The 20,944-nt window shown below is 39.2% G+C and overlaps 1 protein-coding gene across 2 annotated transcripts in view; it reads right to left on the bottom strand.

Annotated features, from left to right (window-relative positions):
- CARMIL1 (capping protein regulator and myosin 1 linker 1) overlaps window positions 1–20,944 on the bottom strand; it is a 192,895-nt gene that overhangs the window by 35,551 nt on the left and 136,400 nt on the right. For both annotated transcript variants that reach the window (XM_014257166.2, XM_014257158.2), the window contains exons 23-29: window positions 20,408–20,501; window positions 18,143–18,241; window positions 16,303–16,431; window positions 15,911–16,042; window positions 11,492–11,667; window positions 9,448–9,535; window positions 6,634–6,783 (exon numbers count right to left, since the gene is read on the bottom strand). In XM_014257166.2, the coding sequence (XP_014112641.1) occupies window positions 6,634–6,783; window positions 9,448–9,535; window positions 11,492–11,667; window positions 15,911–16,042; window positions 16,303–16,431; window positions 18,143–18,241; window positions 20,408–20,501 (868 nt within the window). The remainder of the gene's footprint in view (window positions 1–6,633; window positions 6,784–9,447; window positions 9,536–11,491; window positions 11,668–15,910; window positions 16,043–16,302; window positions 16,432–18,142; window positions 18,242–20,407; window positions 20,502–20,944) is intronic.

Here is a 20,944-nt window from a genome sequence, read left to right as displayed (position 1 = left end):
AACTATATAAATTTTCCATCACCTCCTTCCATTTAGAGACCAAGAAAAGACATTGAAAGCCAGGTTTCTTTTACAGTGTTTCAGCTGGGAACATGTAACCCCTCACAAGCCTTTACTCTGTAGTTTATACATGTAACAATTATTGAATAAACATGGGTAAGGGCAGTGAGGATGCTGCAAAACCATATATAGAAGAAACCAGGAAAAGATAGGTAATCAATATTCACTATTAAAATTAATGTATTCATAATTCTAATGAAGATAAAAAATACATTGCAAATAAACAAGACATTCTGCAAAATGATCACACTGATTCCCTTTGTAGGGCACTGCATGTGTAGGGTAAAGGTTTAAGGAGGACTCTGGCACGGTGCTTTGCTCCTCCTGGCGATATTTCCATAAACTGTCCTAGTTCCGGGTGAGTCAGAAATATGCCTGGACTCCCACTGAAGTAGATTCACTCGCATGCCTGTGAGCCTTTTCAGAAGCCAAGAACACTCTCACATACCATAATGCTGGTTTCTAGCTTCCCACAGAGCACTGTATTTACTGCACATCAAAGGCCCATTTCTGCTAATGCATACAAGAGAGAAACTCAAGTGTCACAATCAATTTAATCCAGCATTCATCCAGGCTGCTGCCTTTGCCCTCATCCCTGTCTGCTTGTTTCTGCCACTCAGGATCTGTTTTGTGGACTCAACCAGGGGACTAGTTGTTCTGTAAACTAACCTGGGAAAGAAATCCTCTGTGAAAAACTGAATTGTCAGTCAAAACAATTCCCACACCCAGTTTGTTGTGAGGCTGTGGGCAGGAAAGTGCGAAAGTACAATGGGGGAAAGTGGAAATGCTCATTTAGAAAAAAAAAAAGGAAAAAGAACGTTTTTTGCTGGCTTAAGTCAGTCACAGAGCTGGAGCTTTATTTATAGCACAGAAGAACATAGAGTCCAACAGGAAACAGGGTTTTTATTGCAGTAGATGTTCAGTCACTCATCCAAAAAGCTGAGTCCCTATGCCTGAGACAATTCTTTGGCAGGTAAATAGAGAGCAGCAAGAATCAGATGTGGTAGTAAATCAGGGCATACCAGAGAATCTGTGCTTTGGTTTTTCTTCCTACAGCATCAGTGCACATGTTGCTGAGTGTGCTCCATGATCTCCTTCTGCCAGTGAAAGCAACTGAAGAGGTTTCTGTTGTTTTAATTCAAACTGGCTGTTGAGGGGAAGGGGAGCAGGGGTTGGGGGTGGGTCAGGGGAGAAAAGCTTATAGGTGGTGCTTTATGAGTTTGGGGTGGTTTTTTTGGTTTATTTCTTTGTTCCAATATTTTTTTTTTTTTGATGAGTGACATTTCTTCCTTTTCTCTGGAAACAATGAGGTCCATACACTCCTTGTCCTTCAGAACACACAAGGTCATAGGTTTTCACCTGAATACAGGATTCATCTGCTAATCTTTGACAATGGCTAGCTGGGAAAAACATACACCACCAACCTACAAGTGTTCTGCTATTTCTGTAAATTTTCTTCTCTACTCTACAGGCAAAATCTATTGTTCAGTAAAGAACTTTAATATATTGCTCATGATTTATTTTTTTTTTCTAAACTTCCCTCCATTGAAATCACAGAACAATTTCTGTGGTTAAAATTAAAAATAGATGAAAAATGACTAACACTTGATATTCATCACAGGCAATCCTTTCCTATTAGCCACTAGCACTTTTTCAAACACAATTTATCATCCAAGTATTTCAATCTTACACTGAAATGCTTTAAAGAAGAGTTATAGGCAAACTTCTGCATTACAATCCAATCCCTTTACATATTTCAATTAACTTCCTACCATACCTTTTCATAACACAAATAACCTCTGCTTTGCTCTAAAAACAATCCTGGTTGTATGCTTGTTGCTACCTAGAGCAATAAAGTTATATTGCTGAAAGAGATATTTAAAAAGAGATGGGATTGTTAGTAAAAGAAAAGCTATTTCTCTCAAAACATCTCTAGATAGTGTCTCGACTCTATGGAGCTCTATTTAGTATTCTAGAAGCCAAAGTAACATTCAAATAGCTAAAAAAAAAAAAAAACAAACCCACAACCAAAAAAACTTTAGAAAATAACTGTTAAACACAATCTAACAAAGATGCTCCACTATCTTTTGGTGGGGAATTGAGCATTATTTAGTATTTTTCACTTCTGCAAAGTACTAATGCACATGAAAGAATAAAGTACAACTGGAAGCGTTATGCAAATTAGAATCAGATAGTATCCACCTACATGATTCCACATGATATTCATCCTCAGTAAAAGAGGATGCATTATTTAAAGTTAGTTTTAAAATGAATGCATTACTTGAATATGTGTCACGCTCATCATATACACACAGAAAAATTTAGACAAACTATACTATTTTATGAAGTTAATTCATGATTGAGTCTAAGCTCTGAAAAGCAGCCCATGGTTTTTTTCTTTCATCTGAAAAGAGCGAGTAATTTTCTGCTTAAAGATTTTTCCTTCCATCTTAGTTGCACACAACTTGTGTCTAATGACTTATTACCATCAATGCAGCTCTCATTAAATGTAGACAACTAAGACAGCTGTAGATTAGGGAAGCATTAATTTACTGTAGTGCAGATCAGGGAGATCAGAAACTCTTGGATGCGTAATGTTCCAGCAATCTCATCCTACGCTGGACCACTCAATCGCTCCCAGTGTTCTTCACAACTCATTTAACAGACTGGCAAATTCTGGTATGACTGACAAGTCTTTCATATTATGGGCTCTCAGGCTGCTGTTAAAGGCTGGATGGGAAACTTACCCTAAGCTGAAGCTAATAAATGTTAAATGAAGAGTTTGGTATTTAGGAAGTTGTAAGTCCCACAACAGCAAATACTAGAAATACCATGTAAGAGTCTATTTTTCAGTGATGCTTTTTGTGAGCCCATTTGTGATATTTCATTCTGTCTTGTCTGTGTTGCTTATACATATCTAAATTTCTACTCTGTCAGGGAAATCCTCCCAACCACAGCCACTCTGTACTCTGCTTGAGAAAAGTTGAAATAGTGCCTGTTTGTTCCCTCTGCCACCAGCAGTGGAGATTTCAGATCCCTTTCCTGCCCAGTCCAAGTGTTCCAAACTTTTCTGAATTCTGCTTTCAATCCACACATAAAAACAAATAGCTCAAAAACATTTTATTACCAATACATCCACCCCACTCCCCGTCATTCATATAGCTTCAGTGATATACAATCTACATACAAATGTGAATCCAAATCCAGTTTTCCCCCACATTGTTCAAATACAGCTTCAAGGGAAGCTGGTAAATAACATGAGGCTGTGTGGTTTACCCCAGCCAAAATACTGATCATGAATAGGCTTGCTGAAGAAAACAAGAACAAAGAATTGATGAAGATAATGGGGGTTTGCAAAACAAATCCTGTTTTGCAAATGGGAAACAGCTTCCCCCAAATGGTGATCCAAGCTCATGGACCAAGCTTCATGACCAAAATCTCTTCTTCCCAAAGCATCTTGACAGCCAGCTGGAGCAAGGCTGGGCTTAGAATAGGCGAGTTTTCTCTGGCATCCCAGTAACACAATGAGCCTCATCCTTCATTCCAAATACTTTTGGCTTTTGGAGATTAGGCTCCCAAACAAGCACAATGCCAGGCTGCAATTCAACTTTTCAGGTTTGAGGTTTGCATAACACACAGCCAGGTGCATCTAATCAAAAGGCTAAGATCTGCTTAAGGATTTCCAATGACCAACCAATGCAGTGTCCTGGATTAATGCCACTTTGGAAGTAATATCTAAATATGTATTTCTCATTTAAGATTAAAAATAATTAAAATAAATAAGTTTCCTAATTATAGTTCATAAAACCATATGCTTCTCTTTCTAGTAAAATCTCTCGGCAACATATCTGTGTCCTGCACCGACCAGCTCATAAAGCATTCACTGATGCCCCTTTCAGAGGGTTCCTTATTTCCACACAAATACATGTGTGACACTTAAAAGCTGCCACAAATCAGGTTATGTTTATCAAGAGGATATCTGAACTCTGTAGGATTTCCCCATAGCTAAAATAAATAATTTTGAAACTGCTTTCTTTGAAGTTACTAACTCCACACAGAAGATACATTCTTAAAGTGCTTTCAGTTGCAAACAACTCAGTGAGAACACTAGCCCAGTAAAAATCCCTGTATCGCTCAGCCTTTTGAAGCTGTGTCATCATGTCAGTGTTAGAGTTCAACAAGGCCAAGTGCTAAGTCCTGCACCTGGGTTGGGGCAATCCCAAGCACAAACATAGGCTGGGCAGAGACTGGACTGAGAGCAGCCCTGGGGAGCAGGACTTGGGGGTGTTCATGGATGGGAAGCTCAACAAGACCTGACAATGTGAACTCACATCCCAGAAAGCCAGTTGTATCCTGTGCTGTATCAAGAGCAGGGTCAGCAGAATGAGGGAGGGGATTCAGCCCCTCCTACTCCTATCTTGTGAGAACCCACCTGGAGTGCTGTGTTCCAGTTCTGAGGCCCCCAGTTTAAGGACATGGACCTGCTGGAATGAGTCCAGGTGAGGCCATGAGGATGACCAAAGGGCTGGAGCACCTCGCCTAAGAAGATAGGCTGAAGGAGCTGGGGCTGTTCAGCCTGGAGAAGAGAAGGCTCCAGGGAGACCTTACAACAGTACCTAAAGGGGACCTACAAAATGCAGGACTTTTTACAAGGGCTTGTAGCGATAGGAAAAAGGAGAAATGGCTTCATCTGGAAGAGGGTGAATTTTGATAAGAATATTTGGAAGAAATTCTTTACTATGAGGGTGATGAGGCACTGGAACAGGCTGCCCAGAGAAGTTGTGGATGCCCTGTCCCTGGAAGCGTCCAAGGCTGATTGGATTGTGCTCTGAGCAACCCAATCTAATGGAAGATGTCCTTGTCCACAGAACATGTTCTTTCATGTCCCTTCCAACCCAAACTATTCTATGAATTCATCTATTTATCTCTATATTTTTACAGCAGTGACCAACATCATTTGCAGTCAGGATGCAAAAAGCAGCTTCCAAATACAGATTACAGTTTTTAATAAATGGATTCTTTAGCACTGACTAAGATTACTGTCTCATGTTTATTTGATGCTTCATTCTCTTCAAAAATTAGATATTGATGAGAATCTGGGTCAGAAACATATTTAAATCTCAGTGCAAGATGAAGGTGAATGAAGAGAATGAAGACATATAAACACTTCTGAAGATAAGTACGGTTAGTATCTAATGCATTTTTTAGGGAGTGTAAGCAGCATCACATTTCCATTATTTTAATGTGGCCAAAGTGAAAGATAACAGCAGAGTGATGTGATGCTTTCATATAACCATGGTGATATGAGATAAAGACACGAGCGATTTTTTACATTTCCAGTATTACTATCCTTAACAGGCTGCAAGAACAAATTTAAAGGCAGAGTGTGGGTTGTCAAAAAGAGCCATTAGCTTAGTTTTCTATATATGAAGCCAGCATGCAAAAACTAACTTACAGGTACAGTGTTCAGATGCCACATATTTTACTGGGATGTCTCTCCCATAGGAGCTAGGGCTCAAAATGATTACTGAATGTTGGCCACAGAAAGCTTCAGTGATGAACTAGATGATGTAATCAACACCACAAGCCTCACAGGGATTTGTGATGCTCAGACAAATATTGTATCAAATCAGCCCTCAGTGAAACAGGAGATTTGGAAGGGAGAGAGAACCTATTTTAAGCTGGTATTTGCAATGAAGCTGTGCTTTTGTTTTATAGATAAATGAGACCAACAGATAGCTGCTGGAGATAGCAGCAGCCCTGCTGCTCTTTCTCCTGTGCTGTCTGACTCTGCAGTACATTTATTCAGGGAGCTGAATCAAACCTTCTACAAAAAGCTGCAATTAGTTTTTCTGCCATTTTAGCTTCTAGTGAAAGCACATGGCTAAGGAATCAGGCAGGGAGGTAGAGCAAGAAGCTCATCCCTTGCAAGAGTGACCACCTATTAGAATGACTAATTCGTAACAGAGAAGCACTTCCCAAAGTTCCTGTCCACAGTAAAGTTCCCCAACAGACTGAGCTGGGGTGGAGGGGAATTTGAGATTAAGAACAGTTTTATTTGCAATCATGTGGGTTCACATCTTGTAAGGATGATGACGTGGCACAGAGCCATCTTCATAATAAAACCACACATAAATCAACTTCTGTTCATGGTCAGCAACATAACTTTCAGGCAGAAATATTTTTTGTCACGGGTGAAAGGAATCCAAGCAGAAGGAAGACAAAGGCAGGAAGCAGCATGTTGTCAAAGGATAGCGTGGTCCAGTTTATTAGTTCAGCTGAACCTCTGTAAAACTGTGCCCAGTGGAAGAGGTGTTTACTGTACTAGCAGTGTATGCCAGGGAAAGGCCCTTGAACAGGCACGAGGAAAGAAGTGAAGAAAAGGCAAAAGCTTTTCTTCTGCTGACCAAGATACAGTTCAGGCAAAATCTTCCAAGCAAACATTTACTTCTTGTAGAAGCGAATTCCTAACTTCAGTTTCCTGATACCAAGAATTTGCTAAATGATATTCTGAAAAGCATCTTTCCTCGTTACCTGTGTGCTTAACCACAGGAGCTGTGGAATGTGTCTTACCATACAAGTGTCCAGATCCTCCAAACGTTCTATCTCTGTCAACTCCTCAACTGTGATCATGGAGCGTTTAGTGGGTTTTTCTTCAGCTAACTCAATCTCCAGTGATTCCTGCTGTGGAAGTGGTTTGCCACGTCTGGTCAAATGGTCAGCCTGGAGATAAAAATAGGAACACACCAGTCAAACTTAAAAAAGACAAAGAGAACCCAACCAGAAAGTTTACAGAATTTCAGTAATCAGATATCCTAGAAGACAAAGTACAAAAGGAAAGCTCAGTTATGTTGGTTAGTCCTCACACTGGGTTTGTCTTATAAAGAAAAGTGTGGAAGCTTTTTCTTGAACAATTTTTTTTTTTTAAATTAACAAAGATATATGTACATATTCAGCCAATATAATTTTTATAATTATTCAATGCCAAAATGTTACAATCTGCTACTCACATAAAACAACACAATTTAAAATACTTCAGTTCTGTTTCACTGAAGAAATAGATAGGGAAAAACTGTAACAACAATAAAGCCTATTTTTAGACCTGCACAACAAAAACTGCTACTAGGACCACAGAGAACGTTATATAAACTACCCTGGACTGTATTTGGAATGGAGTGGGCTTATGATGTCATGAAAATGATGAAATACTTTCTGTTTCTTTTGATAACTGAAGAGAATATTAAACAAATATCTGCTAAAAGCAAATATTTGACTATCAGCTGTCCCAAATCAGTTGGTCACAGAAGTCTTCAAAGAGGCAGCTAGGGAGAGCTGTAGTCCACTGCTTCACATCGGCACAACTCGGGACAACCAGTGGATTGCTGTTTTGCTAACCATAAAAAAAGGTAAACGGATGACCTGAGTCAAGTACACCTCATTTAGTCTGGTGTCTATTTAGGAAAAGCAACTGGAGAGCTGCTATGAATTTATCTTCAAGCACACTAAAATAGCTGCAATAATAATTAATGCCAATTGTCATCTCATTAGGCAAACTGAGGTATTGTCAAACAAGGTTTATTTTTCAAAGTTGCCTCAAACACTACTATGCCAATGCAACAGAAGAGATATTTGTGGGTGGTTGAATTAGTAGAACATGACACTCCAATTTTGGGAGCTGGCTGAGAACTGTATCAGTGCATTTAATCTTTGCTGTACTAAGAACTAGCTGCCAGCTCTCAGATTGCAGCTGTCAGTTGAAGATTAACAGTGTCAAATTAGACAGGAGTTTCTCTAGCAGCATTTTTGAGATCAGTACTCCTGAAGGTTTTCATCAGTGCTATACTATCTGAAAGAACCTGCAGCTAACAGAAACAAGGGAGAGTTAAATGAAAGGGACATGTTAGTCATGTAGGCCAAAATGGACCACAAGGCAAATCAACCCAACCCAAAATGTATAATCATTCCTTAGAAACCAAGAGCACTGGCAATTAGCCAATTTCACAGTCCTGAAAAGCAACAAGTGTCCAGAAGCCTTTAGTGGGAGGGAGGTCTAGCAAACCTTGTCCTAAAAATGAGCTACCACTGAAACTCTGACAAAAGGAAGGAATTCTTATATTCTTGGTTATGTAAATACAACAAGTAAGGTACATCAGGAGAAAAACAATTTCACTTCTGTGTACTGTGTTGGTTAAAGCACTTAAATAGCCTGTCTGGTTCTAGAAACCACGATTTTAAAAGCGACTTCTCAAACAGCTGGAAAAAATGCAGAGGAATTTTCAGTGAAGTGACTCAAAGGCTGGAGAAAATGACGTACTGTGCAGGAGCCAGGGTATGTCCAGGTTGTGCAATACCAGCGGACAGAAACAGCCCAGTCACTGCTCATTCCAGCTGTGCCTCCTCCAGGACGAACTGGAGCACATTCATGTGGTCTCTCCCACAGCAGGAACTGCTGCTGTGCTGTGCTCCAGAGACCAGAGGGTGTACCTTTACACAATGCTGCTCTGTATTACAAAGATACGTGCTCAAATAACTCAGTCTTCCATTAAAAAAAAAAAAAGGGGAGAGGGGACAGAAAGAGTGATTTATTTTATGCGTGTGAGGACTTTCATGGAGAGGAAATAAAGAGAAATATATATAGTTCCCTTATCTTGAGGAGGAAAGCATCTAAAAACAAAAAATCACGACTGCAAGTTGAAGCCAGAGAAGATGCAATTAGAAATGGAGAGAAACTTTAATCAGAACGACCATCCACTAAGTTACTTTAAAAAAAAGAGTACTGGATAGTCCTTACAAAGCCTCGTTGCGTTAGAAGCAAAAAAGTTTTCTGTGGATACAGTTGTTTATTTTTTATGCTCTTGATGAGGCAAGTACTTCTATAATAAATATCTGTGCCTCCCAACAGCTCAGGACCTTCAAGTAAACAGCACTTTCTTTGCTACATTCTTACTCCTTTCTTTTCAAACTTGATACCTACATTTCCAAGGTAACCTCAAAACGCACTCATTCAGGGAACACGGTCTCAGCCCTGCCTAAAGAATTCAATCCTACTCTCACTCCATGAGCAACCACAGATTATATTCTCACCTTGATAAAGGACTGCTCTGAACTAATGACTGAATGCTAAATCCTGATGGCATTTTTAGTTCTAGATCTGACAACAGCTCCAAAGACAATAGGACAACTATGTAACACAGTCTCTTCCAAGGTTCCATCTTTCTCACAGCAGAGGCAAGAGCCCCAAAATCATATTTCAAAAGATGTCAGGATGTCAACAAAAGTAAGACCAGTTTCAAAACAGAGCTGTCAAAGGAGAAACTGAACAATTTATGAATATAAATGGCATTGTTGAGATCTGGCATATTAGATATCAACCAAGGAAAAACTTACCAGTTTGTGATGGCAATGGGAAAGTGCATCCAGGATTTCATCTACAACTCGGTCAGACAGGAAAGAAGCCACTGTCAGCTTTACTTCACTGTGTGAGGATTAAAAATGAGAGAACTTCTTAATTCATGCAGGAGATTTTCGTCTTTATTACACATTCAACAGTGTGACGATTATCCACAGTGCTGTCATTTTATTTGAGGTAAAACATTAGAGCGTGTCAGGATACATGACTGCAGGTTTCAGAAATAAACTCATGAATCACACAATAAACACAGGAGCCTCTGTACCATATTTAACCTGCTTCTAACAGTTTTCCATGAGATGAAATGAAAACATCTGGGTAAGAGAGCTGAATAAAAATAAGAAGTGAAACTCAGAGTCGAACATTCCACCACTAAAGTCAGACAAACACGGATCTCACACAAATGGTATTAGGACATTACTGCCTATGTAACACTACTCCACTGAACAACTACAATCCATTCATTTCCTCAATTCCTTTTTGTGTTGATCTGCAGGTAAGGTCAAGTGTATGACACTGGTTCTTCAGCCAATCCAATCACAACTTTGCTTCCTCTTTTGCTCTAGGTAACCACTTTCTGTCTCAAGAACTTCATGTCAGCCATTTTTCCACTGCACAGACATATGTGGAACACCACCACACCTGCACACTGAGCTTAGGTTTCCCCAGCAACTCCCTCTCAAGGAAATGTGTACCTTGAGTTGCTCCCTTGGGGTCCCATCTTTGGTGACAGCACCAAATGCTCCAGCTGTGGAGGGCAGCTGATGTGGAGCCAACAAGCACGACTGCCTGAGCTGCATCCCAAAGCTCCCCCTCTGCTGCCTCTGCTTTCAATGCCAACTCTTTCAACTGACACCTGCCAGCAAGTGACATGATTCTGGTTTATGGTTTTTGTATGTGGACTGGAGCTGTATTGGATTAACAAAGCTATTTCTGTCTGGGGCTAGCACTACTGCTGCAGAAAAAGGTAAGGAACTCCTTGGAAAAGCTATGCAATTCATAGGGAGGTAGAATGATGGCCAAGCCACAGTGGGAAGAGAATGAGAGTGAAGGAATCTCCCTCAGCCAGGGAGGAGGCAGGAAAGATCATGGTGTGGCACCCTCACCTCACTGACAGTTCCAGCTTGTATAAGTAGAAGAATCTTGGCCCCAAGATGATAATATTGATTAATTGATAGGACTGAAGTGCAGAAAACTTACTCCTTGACCTAGCAGAACACACTCTGAAGGTGATTAACACCTTTTTCTGTCTATTTTGCTGCATTCTGCAAAACTCCCAAGTCTTACTGTTTTCTTCCTCCTCAAAGATACTAGTATCTCAATGCAAACTGCCATGCATTTCAAGCATCAGGCAGAAAGGAAGTGAAAAGGTTTATGTACAGGTCAACCACATTATACTGTGTAAATATATTCTCTGGTATACATTCAATATGAAAATTTAAAAAAAAAAAGCAGTAAAAGGATGGGTAAAAAGACTCCTTTTTTTTACAGGACAAACTAAGAGTTACTTAAGGTAATGGTTTCTGCTCCAGGTTTGTGGTTTGAATATCCAAATTTCCATTTTTTAAGTATGTATGTCTGCTGTGCACAGCTTCCACACAAAGTCTTGATTGCTACAGCTATAGACAAGACCAAATGTAACAACAAAGTACTGCGACCACTCAAAGCAAAAAGTACAATTTCCTTCTATTACATTAATTCAGTGCTACCTGAGAAAACAAAGCTTTTTTAAAAAAAGTATCAGTCGTGAAAACATTATTTGTGTACCACAAACCAAACCTTTCACTAAATAAGACAGCACATGCATTAATGATCTAAGTTAACATCCCTAGAGATTCCAAATATATGAATCACCTGAGCTAAGTTTCCCAGACCTGTAAGACAATTTCTGGCTCTTTTGAATGCTGTAATATAGTTTCTTGTGAGTCACAAAAGCATTCCAAAATTCTTCTACTACACAAACACTCATACACGCAACCCAAAATCCGAATGTCAATTTTTTAGATTAGTTTCTTAAAGTACCTAATTTTATTCAGGATATCAATTCCAGATTGCTCCAAGAGGACATTTTTCACAAAGGTGCGTGGGATGGAAATCTTCTCAGTGCTGGCCTCAATGAGGTCTTCACGGATGCGAGCCTTCTTCATTACGTTTGGGCAAAGGTTTTCTGCTGCATCCACCATAGATTCAAGGAGTGTCTGCAGCACAGCAGGCAAAAAATAACATTAGATATTGGGATTTACTTTAGCTGGGAGGTGACAGCGTTATTCTGGTGAATAGCACTAGGACACTTTTAGACTTGTAGTTTTTACAATTTTTCTACCTGCTTTCTGATCCATTTTGCATCCAGCTGCAATATAAGACATTTTACAAAATATAGCTTTGAGAATCAGCACACTTGTTCTGAAAATGACCTGCAAATGTACTTGTTTGCCTTGTCAAATATGAAACATTTATATCTCTGTGTGTTGAACTGTCAGAACAAATTAACTTCCCTTGTGCACCCACCACTGCACTGGATGCTCTGCTGCAGCTGCCTTCCCTCTAAACTGTGCCCTGAATCACCAATTGTCATCAGTGCTCCAGACCTGCCAATTTGCAGTAAGCACCAGTAAATGAGGAAGAGAGATTCCTGGGAACTCAGCACGCTGTAGAAGGCTGCAATATACCAGCTGAATATTAAGAAGTAGCTACAAGCGTGATCTGCAGTTGGCATGCAAACCTTTAATATATGGATCTCATTCATACACATGTAAATCTACAGTAAACTTTAGGTGTAGCCAACAATTTTTATTCACACAGAATCACAGAATGGGTGAAAGGTTGGGAGGGACCGCTGAAAGTCATCTAGTCCAATCTCCCTGCTCCAGGTTTCCCTAACAGCACATGGCACAGAATTGTGTGCACAGTTTTCGAGTATCTCCAGTGAGGCAGACTTCCCACCCTCTTCGGGCAGCCTGTTCCAGTGCATGGTCACCCACACAGGAAAAAAATCCAAAGGAGGGTGGAAAAAACCCCCATGGACAGGCCAGAGCCCAGTTTACTGAAATGGGCCAACTTGTTTCTGATAAGACTGAGACAGAAAAAGGTACATACAAATAAATTTTTTTAAAAAAAAAATTTAAAAAAAAAATAAAAAAAGAAACAACGTTTCCTTGGAATGGTGCATTCCTTGGAATGCCTAGATCTTCCCTAGGCATTTGCAAATTGTAGAAAAGTAAGAACTGTACCCCTTAAAAACTCTACTGATTTCCTTTTTCTTCTCAATCCCATACCACAGGTGATTGCAGATTCAACTCCATTTTATCAGAGCCTTTTTCTCTTTGCACAGCCCTACCATAACTAGTAATTTCCTTATGCAGACAATGAACAAGGAAAAAACACCACTGCTGCATAAAAATTTCAATTATTCAAAGCAGCATCTTTCAGTCAGTAGCTTTTACAGTCTGAAAAAAACAGAGCAATAGGAAGCAGCCACATTGTACAGGAAAGTCCAATCTTTATAACATTTGATTTAGAGTTATAAGGGACAACTGCCATTATAGCTAACAATATATCTTGTTGCTGGGTTCTCAAGATGCCCTTTAAGAACACTTCCCACACTTCCTCCTCCAATCCTCAAGCAGATTCTGGGCCAGCATGACTAACGAAGAGACTTTCAAGCCTCTGTGGCCATATCCCCATGGGGGATGAAGAACTTAAATGTTAGAGGAAACTGAGCCAAGGAAACTACTAATGGAGTTCCTGACACATCCATTTTTTTCCATAGCACTTATTCACCGGTGCAATTGTGTAGCTTATTGGGAAGAAATTCCCTGGCCTCTCAAGAGTTACTGACGAATCACAATCATAAAAGTGATAGGCTTGCTATGTTGAATTACAATTGCAGTTTTAGCAGGGTCTTTCAAAATGGATCATGTGAAAAAATGCTCTGTTAAAGCATCACTGGGAAGTAGCATGAAAAACAAGACCTTTACTAAAATTTCCAAAATCAATTTTTACTCAAAAAACTTAGAGAATGTGCAATTTAAAAGTCAAATAGAGTTTGGATCTTATCTTTAATGGTGCAACTTAACATAATTTCTTTAATGGTGGATTTTAGCTGTTGATTTTACATGACTTATCTACAGAAACCTTTCCTCATCTCCTAATTCCATGCCCAAACCTTTTACTGATGGAAAGCCATAGCTACCAATACTGACTGTGAAAGTGCACACGTTTCAGGCACAAGGCTGCAAGTACCAGTCACCAGGTGAAAGAAAAGAACAAAGCATTACCCACAGTTAAAGAATCTTAACATTCAGGAGAAAGATACAGTGAGGAAAAGGACTGAAGAACGATGATATAAAAATAAAAAATGGGACAGGTGATGGAGACAACAAACCCTTTGCTCTAGCACAAAATTTAGGAAGAATATTTTGAGTACTCCTGTCGTTACAAAACAATCGTGTTTGTGTAGGTTCCACTTGTCTTGCTTATTTTCTCTTGGGCCTTTGCTGACTGAATAAAGCATCTCCAGGTTCTGTGTGTCCACAGTGACACCAGCAGGAGAAGATAAAGGTCTTGCTATAATTTATCTTCTGCTCAACTCAACTCACTCCAATATATTGTTTTTCCTTACTCAACTCCTTTCTTCACCCCTCTTCCTTCCCTTGAATTAAAAAAAAAATACATTAAAAACAATTAAAAAAACAAAACAAAACTAATATTTACCTAAAAAATGTTCATTGGCTTTAACCAATTTCCAAACTTCTTTTTAGGATCATGCTCTGGTTGCTGTGGGAACTAAAAATCAAAACTCCTCTTACAGCACACAGGATTTTTCCCCCCAACAATTATAAAAAGAACTGTCCTCATGTGAGCTTCCTTATCTATTTTTACAAATAATAAATTGTTTATTTATTTTTTGAGTTTTGAGTTGACCTAAGCAACTGGGAGAAAAAAATAATTTTAATCCACGTTCAACACTTCCTCCTCTATGCATAGAACTTAAAGGAAAACCTTTCCACCTTAAGTGAAAATTAATAAAAATGCGTGTTGGAGTCATAAAGAGCATTATGACTTTATAGTTTCTTGTAAGCCACTTAAATTTGAATGCCACACAGAACAAAAGTAAATGTAAAAGTTAGAATGCTTGAGCTAAAGTGCCTTTTGCCATAAATGCGTAAAAGTATAAATGGAAAACACATTAATTCAGGAACATTTCAAATGGTGAAGAGGCTTTTTTTTTTCATCCTCTGTAAGACTCTCCAAGATGAACTTATTTAAGTGCATGAGCCCAGCATGAAGGGCTGACCTGACTACTCCTGTCCCAGTAATACCCCAGAAGTTCTACTGGGAAGAATCTTATGGATAAATCACTTTCATGTCTGCAAAAATCTTCACCTTATTTCATACAATGGGGAAAGGGAGAAACATACTAAAAATAGAGCACCATTTTTCTCCTCATTAACTTTTTAATTTCAAAAAAGTAATTAGTAATATGGCATTATTATCATTCTTCATTATATTCGCACCGACTGAAGCATTTTCATGTTTCAATTGAAAGATCAAAGAATCTGAAGATCAAGGTTGTAAGGTGTTTAAATACTGCAGAACACAGGCAAAGCAGCTTAGTCATAAACAGAAGTTGGATCTGAGATGCCCCAGAGCTGTATTTTTAAATTCATCCGCTTCCAGAGAGATCCCAATTGTTGTTAAAATTTCTCCACCTTGTTTTCTTCCTGGACTGATACCTTTGCACATGCTGTATGCATGGCTCCTCTTTGCTTGTTGCAGAGGAAAACAAACATAAGTGAAGGTTCAAGTTTCTGAGCAGGAGCTGGCTGAGCACACAGGTGAGAACATTTACACATCAATGACATCTACCTCGAGAACTGAGGTTTGACAGACAACTTGTGAGAAGATTTCCTGCATAGCTGCCTGTACCAATTCTTTGGGTACTCTCAATACCTACAAGTTACCCAAATCAAATGGTAAAGTGTAAATCCTGCATCAGGTTCAAATGACTACTGAGGAAAAAAATCTGCAATGGAGTCAATAAAAAAGCAGCTTTCATCTACTAGGACTCCTTAACTACTGAGCACTTTTCTCCAGGGCATGAGGCTTCTTAGGGTGCTTGAGAAATGTCTTAATAAAAGGCTGAAGGAGCAACTGATTAGTCTTCCCCTTCTAGCAGATGAAAAAAGATGATAATAAACAGTATATGCTCCTTCTGCCCTCTGAAAACACTAAAGCAACTTTTTATTTTATTCCAACTGGGGAAAAATTCCAAATAACAAGGCCCAAAGTTATAAGAAACTAATAATGGGAAGACAGCTAGTTTACATACAAATCTACTAAGAAGAAAAATGAAGTGTGGCACATTTGCATTTAGCAACAGAAAACCTCAGATTTAGTTACTTCTGCATGTGAGAGATGGTAACACATCTATCCACAGACCTTAAGTTGCTCGTCCACTACCCTTGTGACTTCTCCAGCCATGGATTCAAGCGTCTCTTGGATTGGATTGGAGAGTGAACCATTTGCTCCTGTCCAAGAAGCTCCACCGAGGTGATACAGATTTGGTAAGAGCTGTAAGACAGGAAGAGCATCCTCAGAAAATAGGCTCATCTCTGTCTTCAAACCAGGACAAACAGCAGGAAATGTCTTTGGCTAAATCAAAGTCTTCATAAATTAGAATTATCTTACAATTTTAAATACTACCTATAGCTGGTCATCTGAAGAAAATACTCTTTTGTGACACATATTATTATTTTCACTGCCCAAAAAGAGAAAAGCTACAAGCACACAGAACTGCCCTCAGCGCTGCCAGCATGCTGGGAAAGGCTTACTGTTTTGGAGTTCTTAGCATCTCGCATCAGCCGTTCTGCACATTTGACATCCTCCTGTATAGCATCCACACCACAGTTTCTTAAAGAGTTGAGATGATCTTGCACTTTCACACATATTCTGTCAATCATCTACTTGAACAAAAGAAATACAAAAGATAAAACATCAGAACGTTGGTCAAACACAACCTTAATCCAGTCCAGGTAGAAAATCAATAGTAGCATGATGAGATTTGCAGTGACAATATACCAGCCTGAAAAGGCATGGTAAGACCTTGGAACTATGTCAATACTATTGAAGGAAAGAACTACATCTCATAAAGCATTAAAAGCCCTAAGCATTGCAAAAATAAATAAAACTTTACCATCAGGAAAAATAAATGCTGCAGAATATTTCCCCCACAGTAACCTCCAGGATAACTGCAAATAATCAACAAGTTATCCTATTTAAGTGTTACTCTGGTTTTTGGTTCAAATTTAATGCTAAAAATGCTGTTGATACACCTAAGACTAAGGTCTGAAGATCTCTGAGTTGTTAAGAAGTACAGACAGTAAAAGAAACCTCTGTTACTACCCATTCAACAAACTAACAGTGATTTCTCCAGTCTAAGCAAAATGCAATTGCGCAGGCTTCTGCAGTACTCTCTCAAAATGTAAATATTCCTAGTTGCAGGGGAATTAAAACTATCAAAGCAGAAGTTTCCATCAGACATTTCACAGTGGGGTAAACTGAATTTAATCTGTACCCACAAGACAATTCATTCAACATGCTGCAAATGCAGGGCAGGTGGTATATCTGTATCTTACAGGACAAACCACTAAGAATGCCTGACACATAGTCAGCTTTGATTAAGATATATGAGGCAGGGAGTTATAATAGTTAAAAGTCTTTATCAGCCCACTTAGCATGCATTAAAACTGGCTATTTGACATTTTGAAGCAACATCTGAGTGCACGCACCATCATATGAAGGCTACAGTTCTAGCATCTTATATCATTAGCAATGAGAACTGAAATAATTTCACAGCAGGCTTCTTTTCAGATCCACATGATTCCTTCTCTTCAATGGGTTTTGGGTGGGTATTTTTTTACAAGTACAAAAAGCTAATTAATTATTAGACAGTGAAAAGTCTCATTGGGACATCTGGACAGGAAAAAAATACACTCTGGGAATAATAATGCAATTCTATCATACTAGAGAGTCTTTTTAGCTCTCTTTTAAAACTGTTTTTAATATCCATCCTTATTGTACACAATTTAACACAGAAATCAGTAACTTTATTTCAAAATAACAATAAATTACATTTCCTGAAACTTCATGTGTACGTGGTGTTGGAGAAAAGCACAACTAAAACCAACAAGCTATAAAAAAAATCTAAACTTATTTCATATAGAGATTATTAACTTGGGGGGAAAAAGTGGCATTGGAATGGAATAAACACTAGAATAAAACAACTCCTCTTGCAGTTAGTAGTGCCAGTATATCTCCAGATACCATTTTCTCTCTCAAGAGGTTAGAGCACAATGTCAGGTTCCAGTATTGAAACACTGTCCCAATAAATTTTAAAAACACAGGTAGAGCACAAGCAAGCCAAACTGTTCCTGGTTTCAACAATAGTTTACTTGGTAATATCTTGAGTCTTTCTCTACACGGTACTGCTGTACAGAAGACCTTCATCTCACAAATGCTTTGCTTCCAAATACATTGCCATTGATAATTATTATTTCTTGGGAAACAGTATAACCCAGGAGGCACATCTTAAAAGTGTGCTCGAATGAAAGAGAACGTCCTCCCCAAGCAGATTTTTGGCACTGAGACATCCATTAAGTAACAAATTCTCACCTGCTGCGTGGTGCTAGTGACAATGCCTTGCTGCAGCCGATATGCTTGCTCCTGTAGGTACTTCCTGGTCTCATGGTTACGAAGCAAGTAGTTTTCTATCTAAAACAAATAAACAAATAAAACCAGAAAAAAAGTCAGATTAGGAAACCAATTTGACTCCTAACATTGTAATTTGCTTTCAATTTTGCTGCCATGTCAGAACTGGGGACTAACAAGAAAAGCAGCCCAATTATTTGTGTATCATCTGCAAACTTTCTTTTGTCTGCCTTGGTGCTTAATAACCACATCGGCAAATACTAATTCGCTCACAAACCAGTGAAACATGGTTAAACATTGTGCTTTTGCCAGTGTTTTCTGAAAGAGTATTCTATTTTGAACAATTTAGCAGGTTATGCTAACAAAGGACTAGATCCTGGTTTGAGAAATATTTGAAGGGACTAAACAGGTGTTGTAGAGATCATGATGACTCAAGATATTTGAATCATTTCTTTAGGATGTCTTTGGCCCACTGCAAAGACACAGATTTGAATAGCAGTATGTCTGACGAGAAGATAAACTGCTTAAAAGCATCTTAAGTGACAGTGCAGCCTCAGATCACATGTTGGTTAATTAGAGCTAAGCAGTACAGTGCTCTTTAGAGACAAGTGATCCCTACTTTCAGGCCACCACAATTGTCAGCAGCAGTAAGCACCCACCATCAGCCAGCTCTGTGGCACACAGACTAACCCCCTAACCCTACTCTATCACACTCAGTGAAGGCAGAAACACCCATTGGCAAAGTGCTCAAGGTTCATCAAAGGGGATGGATCTGTTCTGAAAGAGGGGAGGAAAGGATGAGTGGAGTGGCCACCAGGCTGTGAGGCTGAGATCAGTGGGGATGGTCACTTCTAAGGTGGCAGCAGCAGCAAGGATTGCAACACTGGGCCATGCCCCAAAGCAAATCCCTGGGTTTATGCAGTTTGCCCACCCCAAGCCCTGTGTACTGCAGAGACACCAGAGCTCTGGAGGGTGGCTGTTGTGTCCATCAGTCAGTCAGTGCAGTTGTCCCAGCACCAGGCTCACTCCATGCAGGGAGGCTTGCATCCCTATCTGCAGGGAATCACCTGCGTCGTGTTCACAGCACTGCTCCTGACGCTGATACCTTTTCTAGGAGGGAACCTGCTCGTGTTGTGCAAAGAAAGCTTGAACCATACATTGAAACAAACTCAGGGTCTAACAGTTGTAGCAACTTTGATATGAATAAAAGGAAAAGTTCTTTGTACATAGCACCTAATTAACAGAATTTAAATCCCTGTGGGCAGCAACTTCCCAGTATTTTTTTTCAGAAATGCACCTACCAGTCTAGACATGAACTTGGCCAAGTACAGTCTTTCTATGAGATGTAAGAAATATGTCCATCCCCCATGAATCAGATTTTTAAAAGCAGAATTTAGATAATTTTCATGCATCAAAGAAAAAGACATTAACTACCACCACTTATCCCCGTGATACTCAAATTACTGAAAATAAGGATCATAGACATTTGCTTTTTAACCACAGTTATCTGTAAGAACTATTTATGAGGTTTTTATGGCCTTACCTTGGCTGAAGGAAAACTACTCATTAAGGAGATGTGAAATGCATGCCTCCTGATTGAGCAGGAGGCTTGTTCGGAGCTCACAAGATTTATCATATTAAAACTCAGCTGGGAGTTTAATAACTCATGCAAGTGGAACAGATACAGATACTGTCAACACCTTTTCATCCAAAAGAACATGCTGGTGCAGTTGCTTACTTAGGGCAATACAGTGTGGGAATGTTACATGTACAATATAAAACACAGGCAGTAAATGTTTTCATCCTCCCTCGAATTAAAGAGCACCCTTTGTCTTGTACAGAGCTGACTGCACTTTTTATGCCAATTATAAAAAGAGTGCACCATTAATTCTACACATTTGGTAATACCCACAGGCACATACGTAACAAATATGCAGTTTTTACCTCTCCCTGTCACAGGCACACAGCAATACCAGGTCTAGCTTGCATTTTTTTATTTATGACATGCTGACACTACACCACCATTGCATTCCATTAGCCTTCACTCCCAGCACTCTGTGGAATAAAAAGCTCTTGCAGGACTTGATTACTATATATATGTCAAATCAAACCAAACAATCCTTCAATCCAGCACAGAATTTTTATTCAGCCAAGCATGAAGCCTCAGTCACTTAAAATTACTATATTTTTGCTGGTTTTATTTCTGTTTGTTGGTGGCATATGCAATACCTTTTGCAGCGCCTCTTCTGTTTTCTCAGGGTTTGTTTTGAGTGCTTGGGAAGCATCATTCATCGGTATAGGCATGAATCTCAATGTGTAATTCCTAAAGAAAACAAAAAAGTATGGTGAAAGTTAATCTAATTATTCTATCTCTTTATAATCACTGTACTTCTTTATGAAGAATAACCTAGAAGGGAGAAGTAAAGTGTATCCAGCTTGTCTGTGGAAGGTACCAACAATGTATTTTTCACATTTTTAAGTGGAATAGCTGGAAGCATACATGCTCCTTTTTGCTGCTGATTCTTCTTTACTGCTAGACAGAGGGGAAGATTTTGAAAAGCAGTTACACAATTGATGCCCACTGACTGCTGATTAAGAGCCTAGCTGCCCTCTGTACCTCTGTGCACAGGGTTAGATTAATTTCATGTATCTAAACAGAACACGGAGCATCAGTGGCTGCTGGCAACTGTATCAGATCTAAGACTAAATGGAAATATTCAGTAATAGGTAGCAACTATGAGACTGAGTTTTAGAAATTTACCGTTT

Source organism: Pseudopodoces humilis, chromosome 1, assembly GCF_049639895.1.
Source record: "Pseudopodoces humilis isolate 2021_Gansu_Grassland_sample_001 chromosome 1, ASM4963989v1, whole genome shotgun sequence".
Lineage (NCBI taxonomy): Eukaryota > Metazoa > Chordata > Aves > Passeriformes > Paridae > Pseudopodoces > Pseudopodoces humilis.
The sequence above is the reverse complement of the archived record's forward strand: the minus strand, read 5'-3'. Positions and strand labels throughout refer to the sequence as shown.